The sequence below is a fragment of the Suillus bovinus genome, assembly GCF_016758785.1.
Source record: "Suillus bovinus strain UH-Sbo-P2 chromosome Unknown EDB93scaffold_135, whole genome shotgun sequence".
NCBI classification, from domain to species: domain Eukaryota; kingdom Fungi; phylum Basidiomycota; class Agaricomycetes; order Boletales; family Suillaceae; genus Suillus; species Suillus bovinus.
In genome coordinates, this window is record NW_024542191.1 from 11106 (window position 1) to 33882 (window position 22777).

At 45.9% G+C, this 22777-nt stretch overlaps 4 protein-coding genes across 4 annotated transcripts; 3 read left to right on the top strand and 1 right to left on the bottom strand.

Moving 5' to 3' along the window:
- Positions 1 to 1427: 1427 nt before the first annotated feature.
- EDB93DRAFT_1071763 (uncharacterized protein) lies at positions 1428 to 1691 on the top strand (the record flags this gene model as incomplete). Its single annotated transcript, XM_041444982.1, has 1 exon — positions 1428 to 1691. A coding segment is annotated over one exon (264 nt), but the record flags the coding sequence as incomplete, so codon positions are not given.
- A 51-nt stretch (positions 1692 to 1742) lies between these two features.
- Positions 1743 to 2170, top strand: EDB93DRAFT_1069971 (uncharacterized protein; the record flags this gene model as incomplete). Its single annotated transcript, XM_041444952.1, has 2 exons — positions 1743 to 2072; positions 2123 to 2170. Coding segments are annotated over 2 exons (378 nt in total), but the record flags the coding sequence as incomplete, so codon positions are not given.
- Positions 2171 to 2614: 444 nt separating this feature from the next.
- On the bottom strand, positions 2615 to 4119 carry EDB93DRAFT_1184878 (uncharacterized protein). Its single transcript, XM_041450781.1, has 4 exons — positions 3935 to 4119; positions 3494 to 3888; positions 3365 to 3427; positions 2615 to 3312 (listed from the first exon to the last, which is right to left on the bottom strand). Exons 1-4 carry the CDS (start codon positions 4014 to 4016, stop codon positions 3040 to 3042), a joined length of 813 nt encoding a protein of 270 aa, XP_041301289.1. The 5' UTR covers positions 4017 to 4119; the 3' UTR covers positions 2615 to 3039.
- A 16962-nt stretch (positions 4120 to 21081) lies between these two features.
- EDB93DRAFT_1332522 (kinase-like domain-containing protein) lies at positions 21082 to 22551 on the top strand. The gene is made up of 8 exons (XM_041455250.1): positions 21082 to 21140; positions 21196 to 21336; positions 21383 to 21448; positions 21502 to 21687; positions 21741 to 21771; positions 21831 to 21868; positions 21919 to 22149; positions 22200 to 22551. Exons 1-8 carry the CDS (start codon positions 21123 to 21125, stop codon positions 22392 to 22394), a joined length of 906 nt encoding a protein of 301 aa, XP_041301290.1. The 5' UTR covers positions 21082 to 21122; the 3' UTR covers positions 22395 to 22551.
- Positions 22552 to 22777: the final 226 nt, after the last annotated feature.

A 22777-nucleotide genomic window follows, 5' to 3' on the forward strand; every position in this document is an offset into this window, starting at 1 on the left:
GTGATATCCACAGGCAAACCAGTTACCCGACCGCTACGGGTGGTCTTGGAGATGTTTACAAATGTACATGGAACCACGGTGTAAATTTGGATGAGGTATTTCATAGACTTGCTTTTTCGGCATGTCCTGATTGTAACTTCAGGTGGCGGTTAAATACCCACGATTTCAAAGTCTGAGTGATCCTGAAATTGTCAAAGTCAACAAGGTATAGTGGGGTCCAGTCTGTTGACCGCACGTCTGAACTTTTGAAACGCAGAACCTTGACCGCGAGATCCGTATTTGGGCCGCGATGAAGCATCAATATGTATTGCCCTTGCATGGCACTGTAGTCGAGGAATTCGGCCCATTTCGCGCGTTGGTTTCCCCCTGGATGCCGAATGGGACTTTGAACTCTTACCTTGATCGTGCACATAAGACCCTCTCGATGACGGATAGACTTCAGCTGGTGAGTTTCATTCTCGAAGCCGAATACGAGAACTTACTATGTTTTCAAATAGCTCAAACAAATTACCGAGGGGCTCAAGTATCGTGAGTGATGGATTGACTATGAATGTGACAAATATAACTTTGTTTTCTGCAGTTCACGACCACGACGTGATACACGGTGACCTTACCGACGTAAGTCTACGCATTCCGTGCAACCGAAATGACCTTGTGATAATTGCAGGGTAATGTTCTGGTTGCTGCCGATGGATCCCCTCGTCTTGCAGATTTCGGTATCTCCAATATCATGGTACAATCTAATCCTACTTTTTCCTACCATACCGGTTCAGTACGCTGGGTCGCCCCAGAGCTCCTTGACCCCCCAGAAGATCAACCCATACAATGCGCAACGAAATCTTCCGATATATACGCTCTCGGCTCTATCATGCTTCAGGTTCGTAGTCTCGCATTGGCTGGCTAGTTGCACTAACGTTTCCTGCGTGCAGGTCCTATATGGGAAACAGCCTTATTGGTGGTTGAAGTCTGCCATACATGTTATTTCTGTCAAGTTCAAACGCACAGAACCCATCGACTCCTCCATCGAGATCCGGCCTGATCACCTGAATTTCATGCGGCGGTGCTGGTCGACGGAGAGCAAGCTTCGTCCGTCAGTAGAAGAGGTAATAAACTACCTCCAAGAAGCCATGTCGAATGAGAATTCGTCTTTATAAGATCTCGGTTTGATGCAATCCTTTTGTCTTCATATTCATTTCGGGTGTCTTATTATCTTATTATATATCATAATGCTCCATGTCTTCTCGGTGTTGTATGTTACACTAGCTGTATTCGTATTATTGCAATTTTCAATTATAATGACATTCTTCGAACGTGTGAAAAAAGAATTGGCACAGCGGCGGTCACTCTGTCCATCGTGTACTACGCGACGGCGTACTTGCAACTTCTACGTGTAGCCTCTCATCTTATCAACTGTCATGGGCAACAGACGGATCAGTAATGACCTCAAAGATGCTGCATTACGCATGGTGAACAAAGGCTATGCAACCACAGAAATCCTCTCCATTACACAATTCTCAAAGTCAACTTTCTACCGCACTCAACGTCGTAAACGAGCCACTGGCAGTGTAGCTAAAATCCAGGCAATTGGAAGGGGCAGGCCTCGGGCTTTCAGCCAGCATGATATCAATTTTCTCATTCGGCTTGCTCGTCACAACCCCACCTTATTCCTCGATGAATACCAAATGAGACTTCGAGATGGCCGGTTTCTACTCGCATCACTATCTACCATTCACCGGTCTTTCGAGCGTGCTGGCATCAATGTCAAGCATATCGAGAAGACTGCAGCTGAACGTGACCCTCTATGTCGTGCAGACTTTGTTCATCGTGTCTCGCAGTACTCACCTGCCTCTTTACTCTGTTTGGACGAAGTTTCGAAAGATGATTGTACATACTCACATCGCTGGGGACGTGCCGCACAAGGTGCACACGCTGAGCAACATCAACCATTTGTTCATAAACGTCGATTTTCAATGGTGGCAGGACTGGCTCTTGACGAGGGCATTGTTGCTGCAAAAGTTGTTGAAGGATCGTTCAATCGCGAGAGTTTTATTGATTTTTTGTGCAATGATGTGGTTAGTTTTCATACTGCAATTGTGACGTGTCGATAACTTGCTCTGGTTAGCTTCCTATCACGACACCATTTCCAGGGCCACGGAGTGTGCTGATTATGGACAATGCTCGCATTCACCATGCAGAGGAAATTGAGGAGCTTGTTGATGCTTATGGTCAGTATAATGAAGTTCATGGCACACAATTCAAATTGTCCGAGTCTCACTATGTCGTTAGGGTGCTGCATTGAATACTTACCACCATACTCCCCGGATTTCAACCCTATTGAGCAAGCATTCTCAGTGATCAAGTCACATCTCCGTCGCCAAGGGTTAGGCTTCTACGGGCCTAAGGCTCCTTACTACGAGCTATATACAGCATGTTCTGTTGTAACACCAGCTATGTCTTGGGGTTTCTTTTGTCACTCAGGTTATCTTACTTGACTCGGAGCATACTTGCAGCATTGATACAATACAGTAGCATGACATTACAGATAACAATGTGTCCATGAGCACTTGTGGCTGCAAAATATGCATGAGGAGCAATACAAACTAAGTTTCAAGCATCCACCGTTCCTCCGCATCACGAATATCTGTGAGCTCGCCAAGAGATAGTCCAGCACCAAGTAGGTCAGCATTCTGAAGGAACCGAAGGCAGTGTGGGCCAGTCACATCAATCTCGTCCAACTTCTCACATAGCCATTGCGAAAGGTCGAATCGGTTGCAAAAATCGAGTAAACTCAATTTCGGTCGAAGGGCAGCAGGTTGTTGACAGAGAACAGGCTGTGGAGCATTCTTGATAGCAGGATCAGGTCCACGGTCACCATTCAGGAGGCCAACAATATCCTTGAAGTCGTTATTGATGACAATACTTGGTGCGGAGGATTGAGTCTGTGTAACTGCATTGAGATGTTGTTGTGAGAGCATTGCGATGTCAGTTGGATCTGTGTATGTAACGTCGAAAATCTTTGTGTTTGGTGGATTGTCTAAATCAACACCTGGCTGCTTGTTCGGACCAACCTATCCCACAATAATGCCTATTATCAGTAATGTGCAAAGACGATATACTTTGGAACATCATGCGGACCATTGCAGCAGCCCATGTGTTGAGATGTAATGGTGTCAAGTTGATGTGCTTGGCCTCTGGCGGAGCTGGCCAGCAGATACAAAAACTACATGCTCGGTCTTCACATGTGTACTGGCGAGTCAAGTTTGCAATTGCTTCATTTTGCTCCATCTCTTCGTCAGTTGGACCTGTAGCAGCCTTCATGACATGAGTGACGAGAGGACAATCGAAAGACATAGTACTGCCTCACTCTCTTTCCTGCAGGTTCATCTGAGTCAGCTTCTTCATCCTCAGCTTCTTCGCCGTTGTCATACTAGCATACATTCAGCCAATCACAGTACATAGTACTAGAACAACTTGAAACACTGCAAATACATACCTTTGTCTCGACAATAGTCAATTTGAAGGCTGGTGACCGGTACTCTTTGACTTCTTCCATGATCGTAGTGAAATCACTAAGGTTTCCGAGAACGATATTCTTATAGTTCGTGCGAAGGATTGTATAGGTGATGGTGAAGTTCGTAGGAGCGAGAAGACCCGATCGATTGCCAATACCATACATCATTTTGTCGGAGATATCATACTGCTCGAATGTTGTATCAAGAAGGTTTCGAAGGGTGGAATCTTCGTGGATGAAGAAAGCACGGTTTATGGGCTGTGATTTAGCATTTTTCCGACGTTTTTCTCCAGTTGCTGGAGGTGGTAGAAGCGGGGTAAATGTCACAGAGACTGTGATGCCCTTGCCGTTGTTGTACATGCTCTCGCCAGAAGGTTCTACATAAACATAAGGTCAGAAGCCTTTACTATGAATAAGACGTACCATTTTCTGCATCCAAATCATCATCGTGGACTCTAGTATTGTCATAAACATCATTGCCGTTGTCAGATTCAAGCTGGCTCATGGTGGTAGTTATGCAATGCGCATATACTCAGGGATTTTGATGTCGTTGATGCGCGTGGCGGCGTGATGCGGATCTGAGCACTCAGCGCTCAGCGCTCAGCCACGGCCCACAACAGAGACACACTCGTTTTTATTTTTATTTGGAAGTATCATTGTATTTGTAAATTGCAATAATATATAATAATATATTCGTTCATGGAACATCCCCATCAGGTGACTAACATTGTGATAGGTTTCATTCAGCTAATTCGATGATATCAGGGTATAAGTTACGATACTAGCCTCGTTGTTCTGTATGTAACTGATTCAACTGAAACTTTGGCTGCAGCTAAACGCCTACGATAACACGTTGCTGTGCTAGTTCTCGAGCGTTCATCCATGTTTCATCACATCTGTCAAAGTTTGGTATGTGCTCAAAAGCCGCCCTCACTGGTGTAACCTTTTTGGCTCATCAACTCGGACAGGTATGTCATCAGATGATCTAGTATCAATCCCAGTGAAAATCGGATGGACGCCCTCTCACGCAGATTGACAGAAATCGATGGAATTTGAGATTTTTGGCGTCAGACGTCCGTAAATAAACGCTGAAAATTTCAGCGCTCGGTACCGAGTCTCCGACCATGCACGGAACTTTAGTAAGTGCAGGCGCTTTCCGGTATGTAATATTCTTTATCGAACATCGATGACTTGAGTTATACTCGTTTGGGAGATGTGTTTATCATCTATCTGTTATCTTATGCGTCTTTTATGGGGAATGCTCCTGTATTTATACCCCAGTTGCATTTGCCATTCGACGTATCACTTGGACCCACACTCTCATCCAAGACGAATAAAGATGCTACCACCCAACATCATTTTGAAAACTCCGCTCATAGAGATCCCAAGTGGAGAACTCAGGAAAACTAAGGAGATTCCTAATTACGCCGGTGGCTTTGGTGACATCTGGGAATGCATCTGGTCCACCCCTTCTAGTAATTCCCCTGTCATAGTGAGCCCAGCTCCAATCACGCGGCATGCATGCACATTGATTTGTTTGAAATTTCTAGGTCGCAATCAAGGTAGTGAGGGTCACTGACACCAGTCAAACGGTACCGTTGGAAAAGGCCGCATGGGTAAGGTCTCACATTAGAGCATATAAGCATCACTTCTATATTTTTGGTTGACAGAATATGCGACGTGAGGCCCATGTCTGGGCCAACTTAAAAGACGACCATGTCCTCTCGCTTCATGGAATTACGAATGATTTTGGAGTCTTGCCAGCTTTTGTTTCGTCGTGGATGACAAAAGGGTCTCTCGAAAGTTACCTGAAAGAACCAATCTCGCTTTCGACATCCCAGAAGCTGGATATGGTAAGTGCATCAGTGTCTGAAACACCGCCTGAATCTCAAGCAGAACAGTCACATCAGATAGCATCTGGTCTCAAGTATCGTGCGTAATTTCTATTTTTTCATGCATGATGCAGATTGAAATGGCCCATTAGTGCATGAATGTGGCATTGTTCATGGCGATTTGACACCGGTAGGATTCTCATCGTTTACAGAACTATACGCTTGAGAGATGACGATATCATAAATTCAGGCCAACGTACTCATCAATAGCGACGACAAACTTTGCCTCGCAGACTTCGGTCTCTCGATGATCCTCGTAGAATCTGGAAATCCCACATTCAACTCCTGCCACGCGGGTAACGTGCGTTGGATGGCCCCCGAAATGGTTGAGGAGCAGGCAAAGCCAACAATGCCCGCAGACATATATTCTTACGGTTGCATCATGCTTCAGGTAAGTATCTTTCATTCGTCGCGATTGGTGCGTGTCTGACACTCCGAAGCTACTTTGTGGTGAACAACCGTATATCTGGAAAATACAGGCGATTCACGTGATGGCGGCCATAGTGAGAGGAGGAAAGCCGTTCAAATTTGACCAGCTCACCGGTATTGATCAAGGCCAGAAGCAGTATTGGCTGGAATGTCTGTCCACCGATTCCGGTGCTCGACCTAAAGTTCAGGAAATCATAGCGTTCATAGAAGCCGAGCGGCAGAAACTTTGATTATAATCCACATACTCCATGCAGCTGCTATCAATACTTTGTTCGTATCGATCCACGACCTCGCAACCCCCTTCGATCACCTTTGTACCCATTACCCTGCTTTAGAGTTTATTTTCGGAGCTCGTCTTCCTAAAAACGCGCGCCTGTCAAGCGTGACCCTTAGCCCCATTCACCGGGTATAAAAAGACAGGTTGATAGCGCACCTCATTTTGTTTGCGCAAATGCAATTACAGAGATGACCATCAGTCGTTAGGCCTCTTCGACAGCTAATGTTATCAACCGTGCCTGAACGAATACTCAGTGTTATCATGCAAACGAACGCTTACTGATCGATGGCACAAACTGCGTGGGATGCTGATATCGGCGCAGTACATCTGAACTTATCCGCAGACTTGAACGAGCAGCATCTCGGTAGTACTTCGAGCTAGGTAGACTCACGGGTGCACTGTTGAGTGAGACGACGGCGCACGTTAACTTTGAAAAATACCAGTGAGGTCTTTTAGTAGTGAATTGACACATTGCGTGGCGATAAACAAAAGTGTTGCCCCATGAGTAAACATATATGCTTGAAGTTCTTGCGCCCAATCATTCAAAATTCCGGTGAGAGCGATACATGTGGACTCAGTAAGCGTAGTATCTGAAAGTCGGTGCCGTTTGAACTTTGCACAATTGAGACAAGATCATCGCCCAGAAAAGTTGGCTTATATCAGCTGTGAAATTGTAAATTCTCTCCTGATCGGAATCTGATTTTGATTTTCGTACCTAATGCAGTATCTCAACGAGTGACTCTGAGACATGCCATGATAGCGTCCAGAGAATCTAGAAAGTCCACTATTAATGTCTGTTACCATCCTGGCATTGGTGCCGTGCTGATTGGGCTAGATTCACAAAGTTTGCTCACGGAGTCATCTGGTCCTTGGCCACGACTCACCTAGCACGAGCAGTGACTACACTGGTACCCGTTTACACTCTACCGGGTGTCGCCAATCCACACACCGAAGGCAGACCAGTGACTGGCACACCTGTCATGGAACTCCAAACACTGAGATACCTACCATGCCTGTCAACATATTAAAAATGAACATTTCATCCGTATGGTCCTTAGCAAGACCATCGTTTGTCCTGACCCGATGGCCCATACCTAAATACGTTTTTTCTGGGTCGCAGAAAAAGATGTAGAATACCCTCACCCTCTATGACGTACGGAAGAATGAGCTCGATCAGAATCGCCTGGAGCAGATGTAGTAGACTTGATGGTACGTCCCTTGTCATGAGAATGTTTTCTATCTTCACAATTGCTTGTATCTAGCATCTATTGCCTACTTTTCCCATCCAGCCTCAACTTATTCAGGCGCTACCTTGTCTTGTCCACAGCTTATCTATGTTTCACGATGCTGTCAATGACTCGATACGTCCGCGTTATTTCCTGTCATCTTAGTTTTCTGTCCGTGATCTTCCCCTTCGTCGAGACAATAATACAATGCTGCGATGGCCTCCTGAATGATTTCTCTGTTCTAAATCTACCAGTCTCCCAGAGTTTCATGTACGTGAATTACTCCCGCAGCCAGCATGCTGTCCCGACGAGTATCAATAATGTTGTCAAACCCGTCCGCCTCAGCACTGAAACATACCAAGCCAGTCCTCGAATTCTCATGATTGGAGATAAGAATGAAGAGCGATTTTTCGACGAGCGCAAGCCTGAGTCTAAATAGTACAAAACAGAACGCGATATGATGAGATGCGTGTTAAAACTCTATACAGTCTGCAGCGTTCAGCAGGTGAAGCTGACGTGTCGAGTGTAGTACATAACACGGGGAAGAGCATCGAAAATAAAGAAACATCACAGTCCGCACCGCTCGATAGTTGAAGCTGGCGTGCTTGGTATCGTACACAGCGGGAGCGCATAGTGTGGGTAAACCGCAGAAAGAAGTGGTAAACTTGGCTCGAGAATCATCTACTTATTTGCTGCCAAGTCCTTTGCTATGGGCAGATGTTTAACTTCGAGTTCGCGACGAAGCGAGGGACGTACACATGCGATTTTCGAGTATGAACTCGAAAATATTCTTCTCTAGTTCCTCTCCCCGATAGCCTTGACGAGAAATCTCTTTCGCTCCTTTCTCCACAGCGACTGCCGTCGGAGATTTCAAGTAATAGTCCACGGCAGACTTGATGCTCTCCCGCTTGTTCCCGCCATTGATCGGCAAAAAGGCAGAGTACTCAAGGACGATAATAGTAGCTGCTTCCTATTATGAGTACTACAACTTGTCATGCAGTGGGAAACTAACCAATACCAGTATGAAGGATTCCGTTTGCAGCAGCAAACGATGATCCCTTCGCAACCTGTTGCACAGCCATACAGCGCCGAAGATCAATGCGAAGAAAAACCAACCTACCAAAGGCTGAAGGATACGGACAATGTGAAGTACATTTGTGCCGGCCTGGTCACAGGTTTGGGTATCAGAATCAACCTCACAGAGAGAAGTACTTGCCTTCTGCAGGAAAGGAAAATCAGAACCAGGAGGTAATAAATTGACATTTGGTTAATAAGAGAGACGCACATTCTATTTCATTAACCGTGACAGTTGCCAATAATCAACCACCAGATTGTAGACAATGACAGGTGTGTACGGGGAACTTACAAACTGTCAAGAGTTGGAACCAGATGAGCACCACTACGTAACGGTGGAAATATGCAATCCATAGACGTACAAGCTGAATAAGATTGCTTATCAGTAGAGTAATATAGGATCCAGACGGGACATGATTCACACACATTCTGCGAACACATCATGGATACAAGAGATTATATGGCTAGAATCCTTGAGCGATTGAAACCTACTCACATCCTACGGAGTGAAAAAACAGTCAAAATGATCAATACATTGAATGCTTCGCAGGAGGAAGGTAAAACGACTCACATTCTGTGTGGGGCAAGAGAATATGCAAGATATGTGAGTATAGAACATAAGCCATCAGGGAGGGGCACTCAACGAACTATGCATTATATGAGCAATCATGATTCAAATTGGGTGATAGAATAGAAGATGCTCACATCAGGCTATGAACACGAGTTAAATTAGGCAGTATCATTTCAATACAAAATATGATAAAGACACCTACCACCTGCCAAAAAAACAAATGTAAGATTTCTGCACATGGATTGAAGGCAGAAAATAACCAAGGTGCTTACGTCCTGCCAACAGGCGACCAACAGCGATTATCAGCTTGGGTTGAGGATGAGAAAACATCGAGGCACTTACGTGCTGTCAACAGGGGAGCAGCAGCAAGGGATGGGTAACATGAGCATCGGCCTAGGACTAGAACACATCAGGGCACTTACATTCTATCAACAGGCGAGCAGCAGCAAGGGATCGGGATCATGAGCATCGGACGAGGACTCGAAACCATCGAGGCACTTACATACTGTCAACAGGCGAGCAGCAGCAAGGGATCGGGATCATGAGCATCGGACGAGGACTCGAAACCATCGAGGCACTTACATACTGTCAACAGGCGAGCAGCAGCAAGGGATCGGGATCATGAGCATCGGACGAGGACTCGAAACCATCGAGGCACTTACATCCTGTCAACGGGCGAGCAGCAGCAAGGGATCGGGATCATGAGCATCGGACTAGGACTCGAAACCATCGAGGCACTTACATACTGTCAACAGGCGAGCAGCAGCAAGGGATCGGGATCATGAGTATCGGACGAGGACTCGAAACCATCGAGGCACTTACATACTGTCAACAGGCGAGCAGCAGCAAGGGATCGGGATCATGAGCATCGGACGAGGACTCGAAACCATCGAGGCACTTACTCCCTGTCAACAGGCGAGCGGCAGCAAGGGATCGGGATCATGAGCATCGGACGAGGACTCGAAACCATCGAGGCACTTACATACTGTCAACAGGCGAGCAGCAGCAAGGGATCGGGATCATGAGCATCGGACGAGGACTCGAAACCATCGAGGCACTTACTCCCTGTCAACAGGCGAGCGGCAGCAAGGGATCGGGATCATGAGCATCGGACTAGGACTCGAAACCATCGAGGCACTTACATACTGTCAACAGGCGAGCAGCAGCAAGGGATCGGGATCATGAGCATCGGACGAGGACTCGAAACCATCGAGGCACTTACGAGCTGTCAACAGGCGAGCAGCAGCAAGGGATCGGGATCATGAGCATCGGACTAGGACTCGAAACCATCGAGGCACTTACATACTGTCAACAGGCGAGCAGCAGCAAGGGATCGGGATCATGAGCATCGGACGAGGACTCGAAACCATCGAGGCACTTACATCCTGTCAACGGGCGAGCAGCAGCAAGGGATCGGGATCATGAGCATCGGACGAGGACTCGAAACCATCGAGGCACTTACGAGCTGTCAACAGGCGAGCAGCAGCAAGGGATCGGGATCATGAGCATCGGACGAGGACTCGAAACCATCGAGGCACTTACATCCTGTCAACGGGCGAGCAGCAGCAAGGGATCGGGATCATGAGCATCGGACGAGGACTCGAAACCATCGAGGCACTTACGAGCTGTCAACAGGCGAGCAGCAGCAAGGGATCGGGATCATGAGCATCGGACGAGGACTCGAAACCATCGAGGCACTTACGAGCTGTCAACAGGCGAGCAGCAGCAAGCCATCAGTGTTGTTCATGCTATTTGACCTTCTCAAACTGCAATCTTACCAGCTGTTAACGATGGACAACTACAATGGAGAAAAATTTATCAGACTGTCGACAGGTTCAGCACTTCAATATTTACCATTCATGAGTGCTATTGCCAGTGCGTGGTCAGATTGAATGAATCTTTGTCTTACCTTCAGATGTGGAAACCACTTAGCAATTCCATACTGATACACTTCATAATCGATTTTCCCGGATTGCCGTACGCCATCAACGAGTGTTCTAGATCATGTTGGAACAAAGATGTGACTTGGAACTCTGCGACTCACCTGACTGCACACTTGATGCAAAGCTCCAGGTTTGACTGTTGTGTCGAAATTAGGCACAACTGTAATTCTTCGTTGTCCAATGCTAGAGTCGTGTGATCCAGTAAAAGGTTGCAGTTGGTATCCGGTTTGTGCATATCTAGGATGGTGACTAATGTCAACTTTGACATGGCATGAGTCAATACCACTTACTGTCCAAGCGTACATGGGACTTAGGACGCGCACGGTTTTCAGGAGCGCACAACCGATCCAAGACACCTGTGTTTGTAAACAATTCTTCGACCTGCTGAGCGATCCTGCTGGAGAATTCTTCTCTTGATGCCCCTTTCAGTTGTTTCTTCAGTTGTCCGTATGCGATTGGACGTAAAGCTTCGAATTTGGTAAATACCACGACGACGGGAACTGAAGAAGGATCATTTAGTCCGAGCAAGGCATAGTAAAATAGACGTGAAAACTCGCTGTGCCCGGTGTCGCACTCTGAGAAGAACTTCTCCTCTGATCGTTGAAAGGTCCGACAATGGTCGTCCATCGGAATACAGTACCTGATGGAAATCAACAAGCGCTGAACGTCAGAAAAGAGTCGCTTACCATATAACATGAAGTCGCTCCTCCAATTTCGTCGTGTTTGCCCGTTCTGATATAAATTTTTTCATGTTCTCGAATTCTTCTTCAGAACCCGCTTCGAAACCGCATGAGTCGTGGAAGACAAAACTGGGATTGCTCTTGAACACCATCTCGTTTCTGATGTCATGGTTTCCACGCTGATCGTCTGTCAGTGTATGTACTATGCCTGCAGGGAAAATGTTGTAAGCACCTTGATTGATGATTCTACGATGGCCGCATCGATCTATCCACAATTGATCAGTGATAAACCCGTACATCGCATAGATCATCGATCGTACCTTGTTTCCTTCTGTATCGTAAATTTCTGGTTCATCCGTGGTATTGCAGACCTTGTGAAGGATGGACGTTTTGCCTGCATTTGCTCTTCCTATAATGAGAACTCGAAACCGTTGAATCATTTCCCTGAGGACCTGAGCGTCGATGGATGCCATGAGGAGATCTTAGTATGCGTCCTGAAGTAGAGGTGATCTGATTTATGTTGAAAGCTGTTCCGTGGTACAGAACGAGATCGTGGCGAGAGATAACAACGAAGCAAGGGCTCGTACGGCTTATGACACAACAGCTACACACGGCGTCTATCTCGTTGCATTAGGCAAACAATTCCACCTCCCAGTCACACCGGCGCAGTTGCAATTATTCAATCATTTGTACAATAGAGCACAAGGATCATACAACAAACGATGTCGAACGATGCTAATAAGAACGTTGAGAGATATGAACTATAATGAACAATCAGAATACGATGAAAATGACAGAATTTCTCTCTTCCCTACCGTCAGGCTCAAATATCTGTAGGCGGATCTTCCCAGGTCATCCAGACGATTGATCCTTGAGAGTAAACAAGAGCATGTCGGGATGTGCATGTGAGACACGACATTTCGTGGTACTGGACAGGGTCTGAACATTTCACCCCGGAAGATGGCGTTCTGGGTATGAAGTAGTATCGGGTGACGGAGCAGCTGTCGCTGAGTCAAACGCCGATACTGGAGATGAATAAGACATTGTTGAATGTGTGACGTCTTTCTTTATGGCTGCATCGCGTCGCAAGACACCGTATGATATATATGTTCGAGACGTGGAGTTTGCGCTTCAAGTTCAAGTGTTGTTTTTGATGAATATGATCCGCCAAGTCTGCAGATAGGCCTGCATTTTGTGTTTAATGACAAAGCTGTTGACCGGGGAAGACAGAAAGTTGAGTGACATAAACCAATTTGTGACCACGATGTGTGACGTCCTTGCGGTTTGAAGTCTTCTCCGATGATATAGACCACAACTCACGAACGTCGTAACAGCTTGCTGATGTAGCTGCTGGTCTTCAATATTGTATGCCTGGTGCATCGCATACCAGGTCCGTCAACAATTTACATTTGCAACGCTCTTGTTCTCAATTGTGTTAGGTTTTATCGGGCCGGCAGCCGTACTGAGTACTCGGAGTGAGGTAGTTGTGGCCATCCTCAAGGGTGTCAAGCCTAAGCATCCAGATATTCCTGCCATCGAAGATTTTCACTGGAAATTTATCAACTTTAGCCATCACAGCAACCTTGCCCACACCTTGTCGTGTATGGGCGTTCAGTCCGTCTCCTGCGAATCGACACAATGATGTAGGCTTCTTCTGTCCCAATGCTGTCCTAGCAACGTAGACAATACACAACAGGACCTCAAAATATCACTCAAGTGCTCATCGTGATGTTGTAGTCACCATTATGACGCGGCGGTTAACGAGAATGCAATTCCACGGTTATTAATGTGCATCCCAACAGGAATTGAAAACGTTTTGTTCAGGCTACAGCGGTATAAACCAGATTTCTCAAAAGTCGATACATTTACAATGGGTGTAACGCCCAGAGAAGATGATTCAAGCGGTGAGGAAGTGACTGTTGCAGGTGTGCTAGGGCCGCAGTATCTGTACTGATTGGGTAAAGTCAGCTAGTGATTGGCTCTATTTCATGAATTCGATGGAAGAAAACGGAAGAATAACCGTGCGCTGGTGTACGGACTCCATTTCATTTGGAATGGAGACGTCATTTGATCGATATTCATATTGGCAAAAGGGGGTACTACAATTAACTTATTGTTTCGGCGCTCAGCCTACCTCGTTAAAAGAGCACGATCTATGAAATAACTAACCTAAATGATTCTGTCATTCTTATCCCACTGCAGGTCTTGGTTAGAGAATGTCAGGAGGAAATCGTGGTGGTGGAGAAGTGACCCGTCTGTCATGATAGCTACCACTGGTGGTAGTGAGATAGACCCCGACAACCAGCAAGTCCATGATCATAGCATCCTGCGACGATGCACTTCCTCACGCGACTTTTGATGCAGCCTACCTGAACTTACGGGATTCATATCCAAGCAGTCGCCTCATCCAATGGCGCACGGTAGTTTCGGGGATGTGTGGAAATGCACCTACAACGCACCCAACCGTCAAGGCCAGGAGGCAAGCAGACTACGCGTATGGCTGTCCAGCAATCTGAATCCATGACAGGTAGCAGTCAAATCCATAAGAATTAATATCGCAGGTGATGATTCCAGAGCCAGATTTACTCAAGTACGTCATCAGCTTCCCCTTTGTATGTAATACGCTTGCCCAAACCTTATGGTTTCAGAGACTCTTGGGCGATTTCCATGCACGGAAGCAACTGCATCACGAAAATCTTTTGCCTCTGCTCGGTTTCAGTCATGAATTTGGGCCACTTCCAGCGATGGTTACCCCCTGGAAACACAACGGCTCGCTCACAACATATCTTGAACACCATTTCATAGAATTGACCATTGAACAAAAGCTTCGGATTGTGAGTTGTCTCTCAGAAGTGCTCATACATCATGGTATTCATTGGAACTTTAGTTGCGGCAAGTCGCTGCAGCCATCAGCTACCGTGCGTGGAATCTTTAATAGTTTGTGAAAATAATAGTTGACAGTATTGCAGTCCACTCGAAGGGCGTGGTACATGGTGACCTTACTGCCGTACGTACTGGTTGTCTGATGCCCGCTTTCTAGCTCTGATCTGGAACACCAGAACAACATTCTGATAGACTCAGACCGCAATGCCTACGTAGCAGACCACGGAATTCTCACAATGTGTTCTGAGCTCTCAGGGACTTCATACATCAGAAGCAACGTGCGGTGGGCTGCGCCAGAGCTCTTCGAGGTACCCGAGAACGAAGAGTCATTAGCTCCACAGCCAGCTAGCGATATTTATTCCTTCGGATGCATCATGCTTCAGGTTCGAGGCGTTCCTTAGTAGTTCCGTTAGTTTGCGACTAATATCTCGTAGGTTATGACAGGTAGACCACCATATGCAGATGTGCGAAGCGATCATCAAGTCATTGTCCTGATACTGAAGGGTAAGAAGCCTCCAAGACCAATAAGTCCGCACGATGCAGATTCTTTCTGGGATTTCATCGAAAAATGCTGGGGTGATACAGGATGTCGCCCATCTGCCGTTGATGTTCTGAACTTTCTAGGATTGGACCATGTCACTGCACTAGTTAAAAAAACAGAGAGCTGATCAATTTTATTTTATGTATATACTACATAGCAGATACATGCGCTTCACGCAGCAGTCTGGATGCTAAAATCTCAGGTTTCTAAATCATGATATTAACAGTACACGTGGCAGTTGTTACATTCCCCCTCCTGCTGCCCTGAGAGCCAAGCCACACACGGTATGTGGAGCTCGGAGTGCATAAAAATGAGAATATTGTAGGTTTATCTCCTGTGAGAAAAATATGTCATGACCCTACTACATACTACCAGGTCAGTTCGACGACAAACACCCAAGAATCAGCGCTGGATGATCGAATTAAAAAAGATTCAGAACTACGAAATCTTGCCCTCGCCTGTCACGACATGCTACCCTACATCCTCAGTTTATTCCACAACTTGCCGCATGAGCCATATTGCATGAAAACGTCACAAATCACGATCAAAGAGCGATTTTAATTTAGCTCACGCTCAGGCTGCCAACTTCATTGACGAGCGGTTGAATGACAAGCCTTTGCGGCGTGTCCTCATCTTAGGACTTGTCATCATACGTAGGCGTGTTTCTTTCATATCCTTTCACGGTGCGAAATGGTTCGAAGCTTTTGGTGCATACAAAATGGGATGGGTCAATCGTACAGTAAGTCATCAATTGCTTTTCTCAGTAAAGACTGACTCAGAAAAAGCTGGTACACAGGCCGGCAATTTGACGATTTGGCCGAAGCCTTCAAGAATCAAAATAGACACTCCCTGAACGACTGACTCGTGTTAACAACGTTTTGTAGCCGACAAAGTTACAACTATCATGGCATCTTCTCGAAGCTCTATCTCTTTGCCACGAGGATTGTCTTTTGCTAATAAAGCCCGGAAAAAGAATATTGCCTTGCGCAATTACTGCTCTTTTTGGTGCTGCCGATTAATGCTCTCTACATCCCTGACAACACGCTTCAAGAAGCTCATTGTCCGCCCAGAAGTAGGTTCTATGCTTGACGCCTACTAATATGGGCGTTTGTAGTGGAGGGGAGACATTCATAATCGATCTGATTCATCCACAGCGTTTCTTCGACCAATACCAGTGGGAACGTTTTCAGTTTGACCCTACGCAGTCTTTTTCCACCGTAATTATCGGGATAACTTGTGATATTGTCGAACTAGTGTTTTCTGCATATAAGACTGTAGTTTCTCAGTGCAAGGGAACAGACTATTTTTCTCTGTAGTTTCTCGTCGATATGTTCCACCTCCAACAGTTCTTCCATAGCCTGGTATGTTTTTTGACATTATCCATGAAGCCATCTATTTATCTAACTCTAACAGGTCGGCCGTGCACCAGGTAGCCAAGTATCTCCTGTTCAATCCGTTGATACAGAGGACTTGTATGTCTTTTCTTTTTGCCTTGGCGAGACTTGGTGAACATGGAACAGTAATGGTATTCCTAACATCAAACCAAGTGATCTCCAAAGGCAAACCAGCTACCCGACCGCTACGGGTGGTCTTGGAGATGTTTACAAGTGTACATGGAACCGCGGCGCAAGTTCGGATGAGGTATTTCACAGACTTGTTTTTTTTTGCATGTCCTGATTGTGACTTCAGGTGGCGATCAAATCCCCACGATTCCAAAGTCTGAGTGATCCTGAAATTGCCAAAATCAACAAGGTATAGTGGGATCCAGTCTGTTGACCGCTCATCTGAACTTTTGAAACGCAGAACCTTGAGCGCGAGATCCGTATATGGGCTGCGATGAAGCATCGATACGTATTGCCCCTGCATGGCACTGTAGTCGAAGAATTCGGCCCATTTCGCGCGTTGGTTTCCCCCTGGATGCCGAATGGGACTTTGAACTCTTACCTAAATCGTGCACATGAGACCCTCTCAATGATGGATAGACTTCAGCTGGTGAGTTTGATTCACGAAGCCGAATACGACAACTTACTATGTTTTCAAATAGCTCAAACAAATTACCGAGGGGCTCAAGTATCGTGAGTGATGGATTGACTATGAATGTGACAAATATAACTTTGTTTTCTGCAGTTCACGACCACGACGTGATACATGGTGACCTTACCGACGTAAGTCTACGCATTCCGTGCAACCGAAATGATCTCATGATAATTGTAGGGCAATGTTCTGGTTGCTGCCGATGGATCCCCTCGTCTTGCAGATTTCGGTATCTCCAATATCATGGTACAATCCAACCCTACATTTTCCTACCATAACGGTGCAGTACGCTGGGTCGCCCCGGAGCTCTTTGTTCCCCCAGAAGATCAGCCTATACAATGCGCAACAAAATCTACCGACGTATACGCTCTCGGCGGTATCATGCTTCAGGTTCGTAGTCCCCAGTTAGGTGGCTAGTGACACTCACGTCGCCTGCGTGCAGGTCCTATATGGGAAACAGCCGTACTGGTGGTTGAAGTCTGCTATACACGTTACTTCTGCTAAGTTCAAAGGCACAGAGCCCATCGACTCCTCCATCGATATCCAATCTGATCACCTGAATTTCATGCGGCGGTGCTGGTCAACGGAGAGCAAGCTTCGTCCATCAGTAGAAGAGGTGATAAACTATCTTCAAGAAGAGATGTCGAATGAGAATTTGTCTTTATAAGGTCTCGGTTTTGAAGCGATGTTTTTTCCTGTCTTTATGTTAATTCCGGGTGTCCTATTATAAATCATGATGGTCCATGTATGCTCCTACTTCTCGGTGTCGTATGATACGCTAGCTGGATTCGTATTAATGCAGGAGCAATACTCATGTGCCAGCGGACTGCATGTAATACCAGTCCTCATAATGTATGTAAACAAGGCAGTGACAATATGGTAAGTACACAGATATTATTCCGAGTACATAGCATCCTGGGTTAGCTCGTTCATATCGGTGTTACTCTACTCCTAAGAACTCTACAATCGCAGAAGTCACTGGTCGATCATCAAAGATGACAGATATGCATCTCAACGCAAAATCCCTGTATACGTCTTCAATATCAGAGAAGTGACGGAAGGGTTCTGTTCCTGCGACTCTTGCCGCAATAACGTGGTGCGCTTTCGTTAGCCATAGGTAAGGTGCGCGTCCACAAAACAGCTGCACGCTGTCAGTACAGTAACTCACATGAAATCGAACGGGGAGCAACACACCTGAAGCATGATGCAACCATATGAGTAAACATCGGCGGCTTTGGTTGGCATCACTACTCCCCCTTGGTCGGGCATGGCAAACATCTCAGGCGCCATCCACCGTACATTTCCTTGATGGTACGAATTGAAGGTGGAGTTTTGTGTTTCTGAAAGTATCACCGAGAGACCGAAGTCTGCAAGATAAAGTCTCTGATCGGCATCCATCAGAACATTGGTCTGTAAATTTGTTATAACAAGACATCTTAGCTACAACTTTCAACACGTACACATGTTAAATCGCCATGGACCACTCCTTTTTCGTGTACTAACAAGTCGGTGAGCATGCCTGATCCAGATACAAAACAAATATAGATGCACAATACTTGAGGCCAGCAGCCATCTGTCTCAACTGAAGATATGTTAGAATTCGTTCGGTGTTGCGATATACGGCACGTACCATTCTCAGTTTGTCAGCCTCAGAAAGAACAAATCCCTTTGTCAGATAATTATCGAGCGATCCATTTTCCATCCACGGAGAAACTAGGGCAGGGAGTATCCCAAAGCCATCGACAACACCATTTAAAGGTAGAATGTTTTCATGCTCTAGTTTGATCCAAACATAAGCCTCGCGACGAATCCTCTGTGAGTTGAAATGAATGAACACAAAGACTTTCAGCTCATTCTTGCTCCCACCTTGCTTGTCTTATTCACTAGTTCTGTATCGTCTGCTTGAGGAACCCTAACTGATTTGACCGCAACCTAGAAGGCAGTCAATATTGTGAATTTTCGATCGAGTGCACAATTACCTTGGACGTTCCATCCTGAGATTGTGGAGACCAAGAACACATCCAGACGTCACCGAGCCCTCCTGAGCCATTGGGATACGATCCGAGTTTTTTGACTTCTGTCGCGGGAATCTTATATAGCTTGATTTTGAAATTTATTGGGTAAGAAGGCTGGTGACTGCCATTTCCCTGCCAAGGCCCGTCGAGGGTAATCTGTGACTGCTGTTCACATTGAATACAAGGGCAGAACTTACCACAGATTTCGTAGAAAAGCGATTACCCATTGTGATAATAACCGTGCTAGACCAAGTTGACGAAAGGCAACCGTGTGATGGTCGTTGTTTAAGCTGCTGGTCTGCAGATATATAATTGAAAATGTAAACGCTCAACAGACGTCGCGTGATGGGGCAGTGAATTGTCGGACCGCATCATTGATACCAGTTTGAGTGAAACTCTGCTTCGCAAACTTGAAAACTGCGAGATAGTCACTTTACGGCTGATTCCTGAATATACCTTGACGGCGATGTTCATTCACAGTGCAAAGTTTTCTCGGCAATTGCCTAAGCCTTTATGCTTCCGTACTAGTCGCTTAGTAGCGGCAGCTCGTGCACACGCGTTTATCTCGTGGTTATTGCGTCGACAACGGAAAACCCCAGATCTGCGCGCAGATACACGCAGCAGTCTAAATATTCTGTCACGATGGATATAATCTTCGTGGAAAAACGCTAGTCTTCTATCAGAATCCGAAGGACTCCACTAGCGCTGCACTGGTTGGTAGCGTCTATCATAAAACCGAATTCTTCAGCGCTCTAAATTCTCAAAGGTATGTGCTAGTAAGGCATGTCAATAACCTAAGAAAGATCCTGTTCACTAATATACACAGTTGGCCGCTCTCTCACCAGATTTTTGAGCGCCGAGACTTGCTGCGGGATAACTTGCAGGAATATGCCATTTCTCTTATTACTTTCCACCAGATCTGAGAGGTTCAAGAAAGGCTTACGCGTGAACGCAGTCGAAGGGGCCTCCTCAGTCGCACCTCTTTGTCACACTATAGACTTCTTTAGCCTCAGATGTGACATATATCCAGGAAAATCCAGCGTAAGTTCTCGTTTCAAGAATTGCACTCGTCCAGCTTCATTATCCGGGATTCCTACATAGAACGTCTGATGTCGGGACTGCATGGTTTCCCGAGTTAAGCGCACGCTTATCAGGATTAGACTATGTTTTCTATCATCCAAGGTACGTGTTCAGTGTCTGAAAAGTGATGCTTGACGCCCCGGTTCTGATACTCTGGGTTGATAGTCGACCAGTGGTCGAGGCCGCCCATGAAATAATTCTCACCCCCCTTAGCTAATTTCTCTCCAGGCCGCGCAGGACTCAAATAACCACTCATCACGTTGTCACTACTAGTGTTCTAGCATTGATCGTATCCGGAAATGACAGGTGAGAGCTTTACGATCTGGCGCTACGCAACCACTGGCGCAACCCCTTAACCACAAGACAGGCGCCATGATCTAAGCCACATCAAGGCCATATAGCTTGTTGCATCCAAGAAGCTTGATCCCGTGCAGGACTACACAAAGTTTTCTTCGGCATTCGGTTCGAGTCTGCTTCCGATAGATAACTGGAACAAAAAACGAACAAGCGCCACACGTGTATTGCATAACGAATTGGGAAATATAATACTTTGATCAGCTTTGATTAGGGGAGTTACGAGAAAGATACGCAACTGAGGATGGAATAGTTGAGTGTTAATCTTGTATCGTTGTAAAACGCATAGTAAGGATGCATGTAATCCAACATGCACATCGCAAGATATCTTTCCCCGAGTCTGATGGAAGACGTGGAGTGTACCAATCACCGATGGATAAGCCCATTAAATAACACAGTCCATCAGAGTATTCCATCACACTTGTTATCAAGACGCCAGGTTTCAGGTTCAAACAGGTCATATGTAGGATGGCCTCATGGTCACAGTATTTTTGGGTTGACAGCATTGGTAATTTGTTCTTCAGCAGTATATAAGGATGCCCGCTTCATCTCCTACATTTCAGCGGTCTAGCACCTGTCATTTCGAACTCTGAGATCTAACTTTACTTCGCAATGGGTGATATCTCCCCCGTAAGTCGATATTGCTTCCACGTTGATGACTCAGATATTCTAAAATCACTGGCAGGACCCAGTTCAATTCAAAATTGAACCAACACCTATTCCTACGATAAACATCGTAAGGCATGGCACCTATCCTATCTATACAGGAGGGCTCGGTGACGTCTGGAAATGTTCGATGATTATACAACCTGGAACCCAACGCCTGGTGAGTTAAGTTATGGGTAGAAGACTCATTATTTATCATAATCAAGGTCGCTGTCAAATCTCTCAGGGTCCCTTTAACAACAGATGTGGAATCATTAAACAAGATAGGCAAGGTTAGGGTGGGGATTGACATGCAGTTCCACTCGCTGATCAATCTGCTCCCCAGAGAGTTCGTCGCGAGGCCTATGTTTGGATACAGTTGGAACACGACAATATTCTCCCTCTCGACGGCGTGACTGAAGAATTTGGGCTACTTCCAGCACTAGTGTCTCCATGGATGGAAGGAGGGTCGCTGGACAATTACTTGAAGCGCGAGTTTTCCGGACTGACTGACTCTCGAAAATGGAAGCTTGTAAGTGCCAAATGGCTACTACACTACTAGCTTATACTTAGCCATGATTTCAGGTACGACAGGTAGCTGCTGGTATTAGTTACCGTGCGTTCCGTTGTCAACAAATGTAGCGATCGAACTATTTACTAAAGATTATCCTTTAGTGCACAACAAGGGTATCGTGCATGGTGACTTGACAGCGGTAAGTCTTATCCAGATCTATATGTGGTATGTAACTGAATTCAATGACAGACCAACGTTTTGGTTGACGGCCTTGGCGATCACGTCCGTCTTGCAGACTTTGGTCTATCGATGATCATTGCTGAGGAAGGCAACGCCACATTCACCTCCTGTCATCCAGGAAACGTGCGTTGGATGCCCCCGGAGGCTTTCCCAGCCGGAGATGAAGACGAGGACGAAGTTAAATACGAGAAGCCAGTCAAAGCTTGGGATGTCTATTCGTATGGCTGTGTAGTGTTCCAGGTCTGTCGGGTTGTTAATACACGAAAATAGCCTGCTTACAATAATCCAAGATCTTTTCGGGAAAAGAGCCCTACGTATGGATAAAAAATGTTTTCCAGGTTACGGGCGCGCTGAAGAAGGGACGCGCACCTTTTAAGGATATACAAAATCATGAGGTATATCAACAATTCTCACCGTGCTTGAATACGATATCACCCGAACGCCCGACCATGGACGATATCATAAGACTTCTTGGGTCACTGTAAACGTCGTCATGTAGTGAGATGTAATGATAGTGTATACATATTGCAGTAATGAATTTGGAGAATATTGTTACACGAGTTAGAGCTTATTATACTACTCACTTTGGTGGAAGAGGGTTCTGCAATTCTGTAAGATGCTGCACAGTGAACATAATGTCAGGCCTTAGGTGTAAGGAGCCGCCGGGGAAACGTAATTTGCTACAGTGCTCTGTAGCACAATCCACTCCGCTGGCTACAGAATTCCTTTTGTACTCGCTTAGATATCAATGCCTGTCCTTACTTTCTCGGATCTCCTGATCAGTATCTTCAGTGAATCAACTCCCTCTCTTCTCTCATGATCCATATATCTCCGTCGAACCTATTAGTGGCAACATAAGTATAGGAGT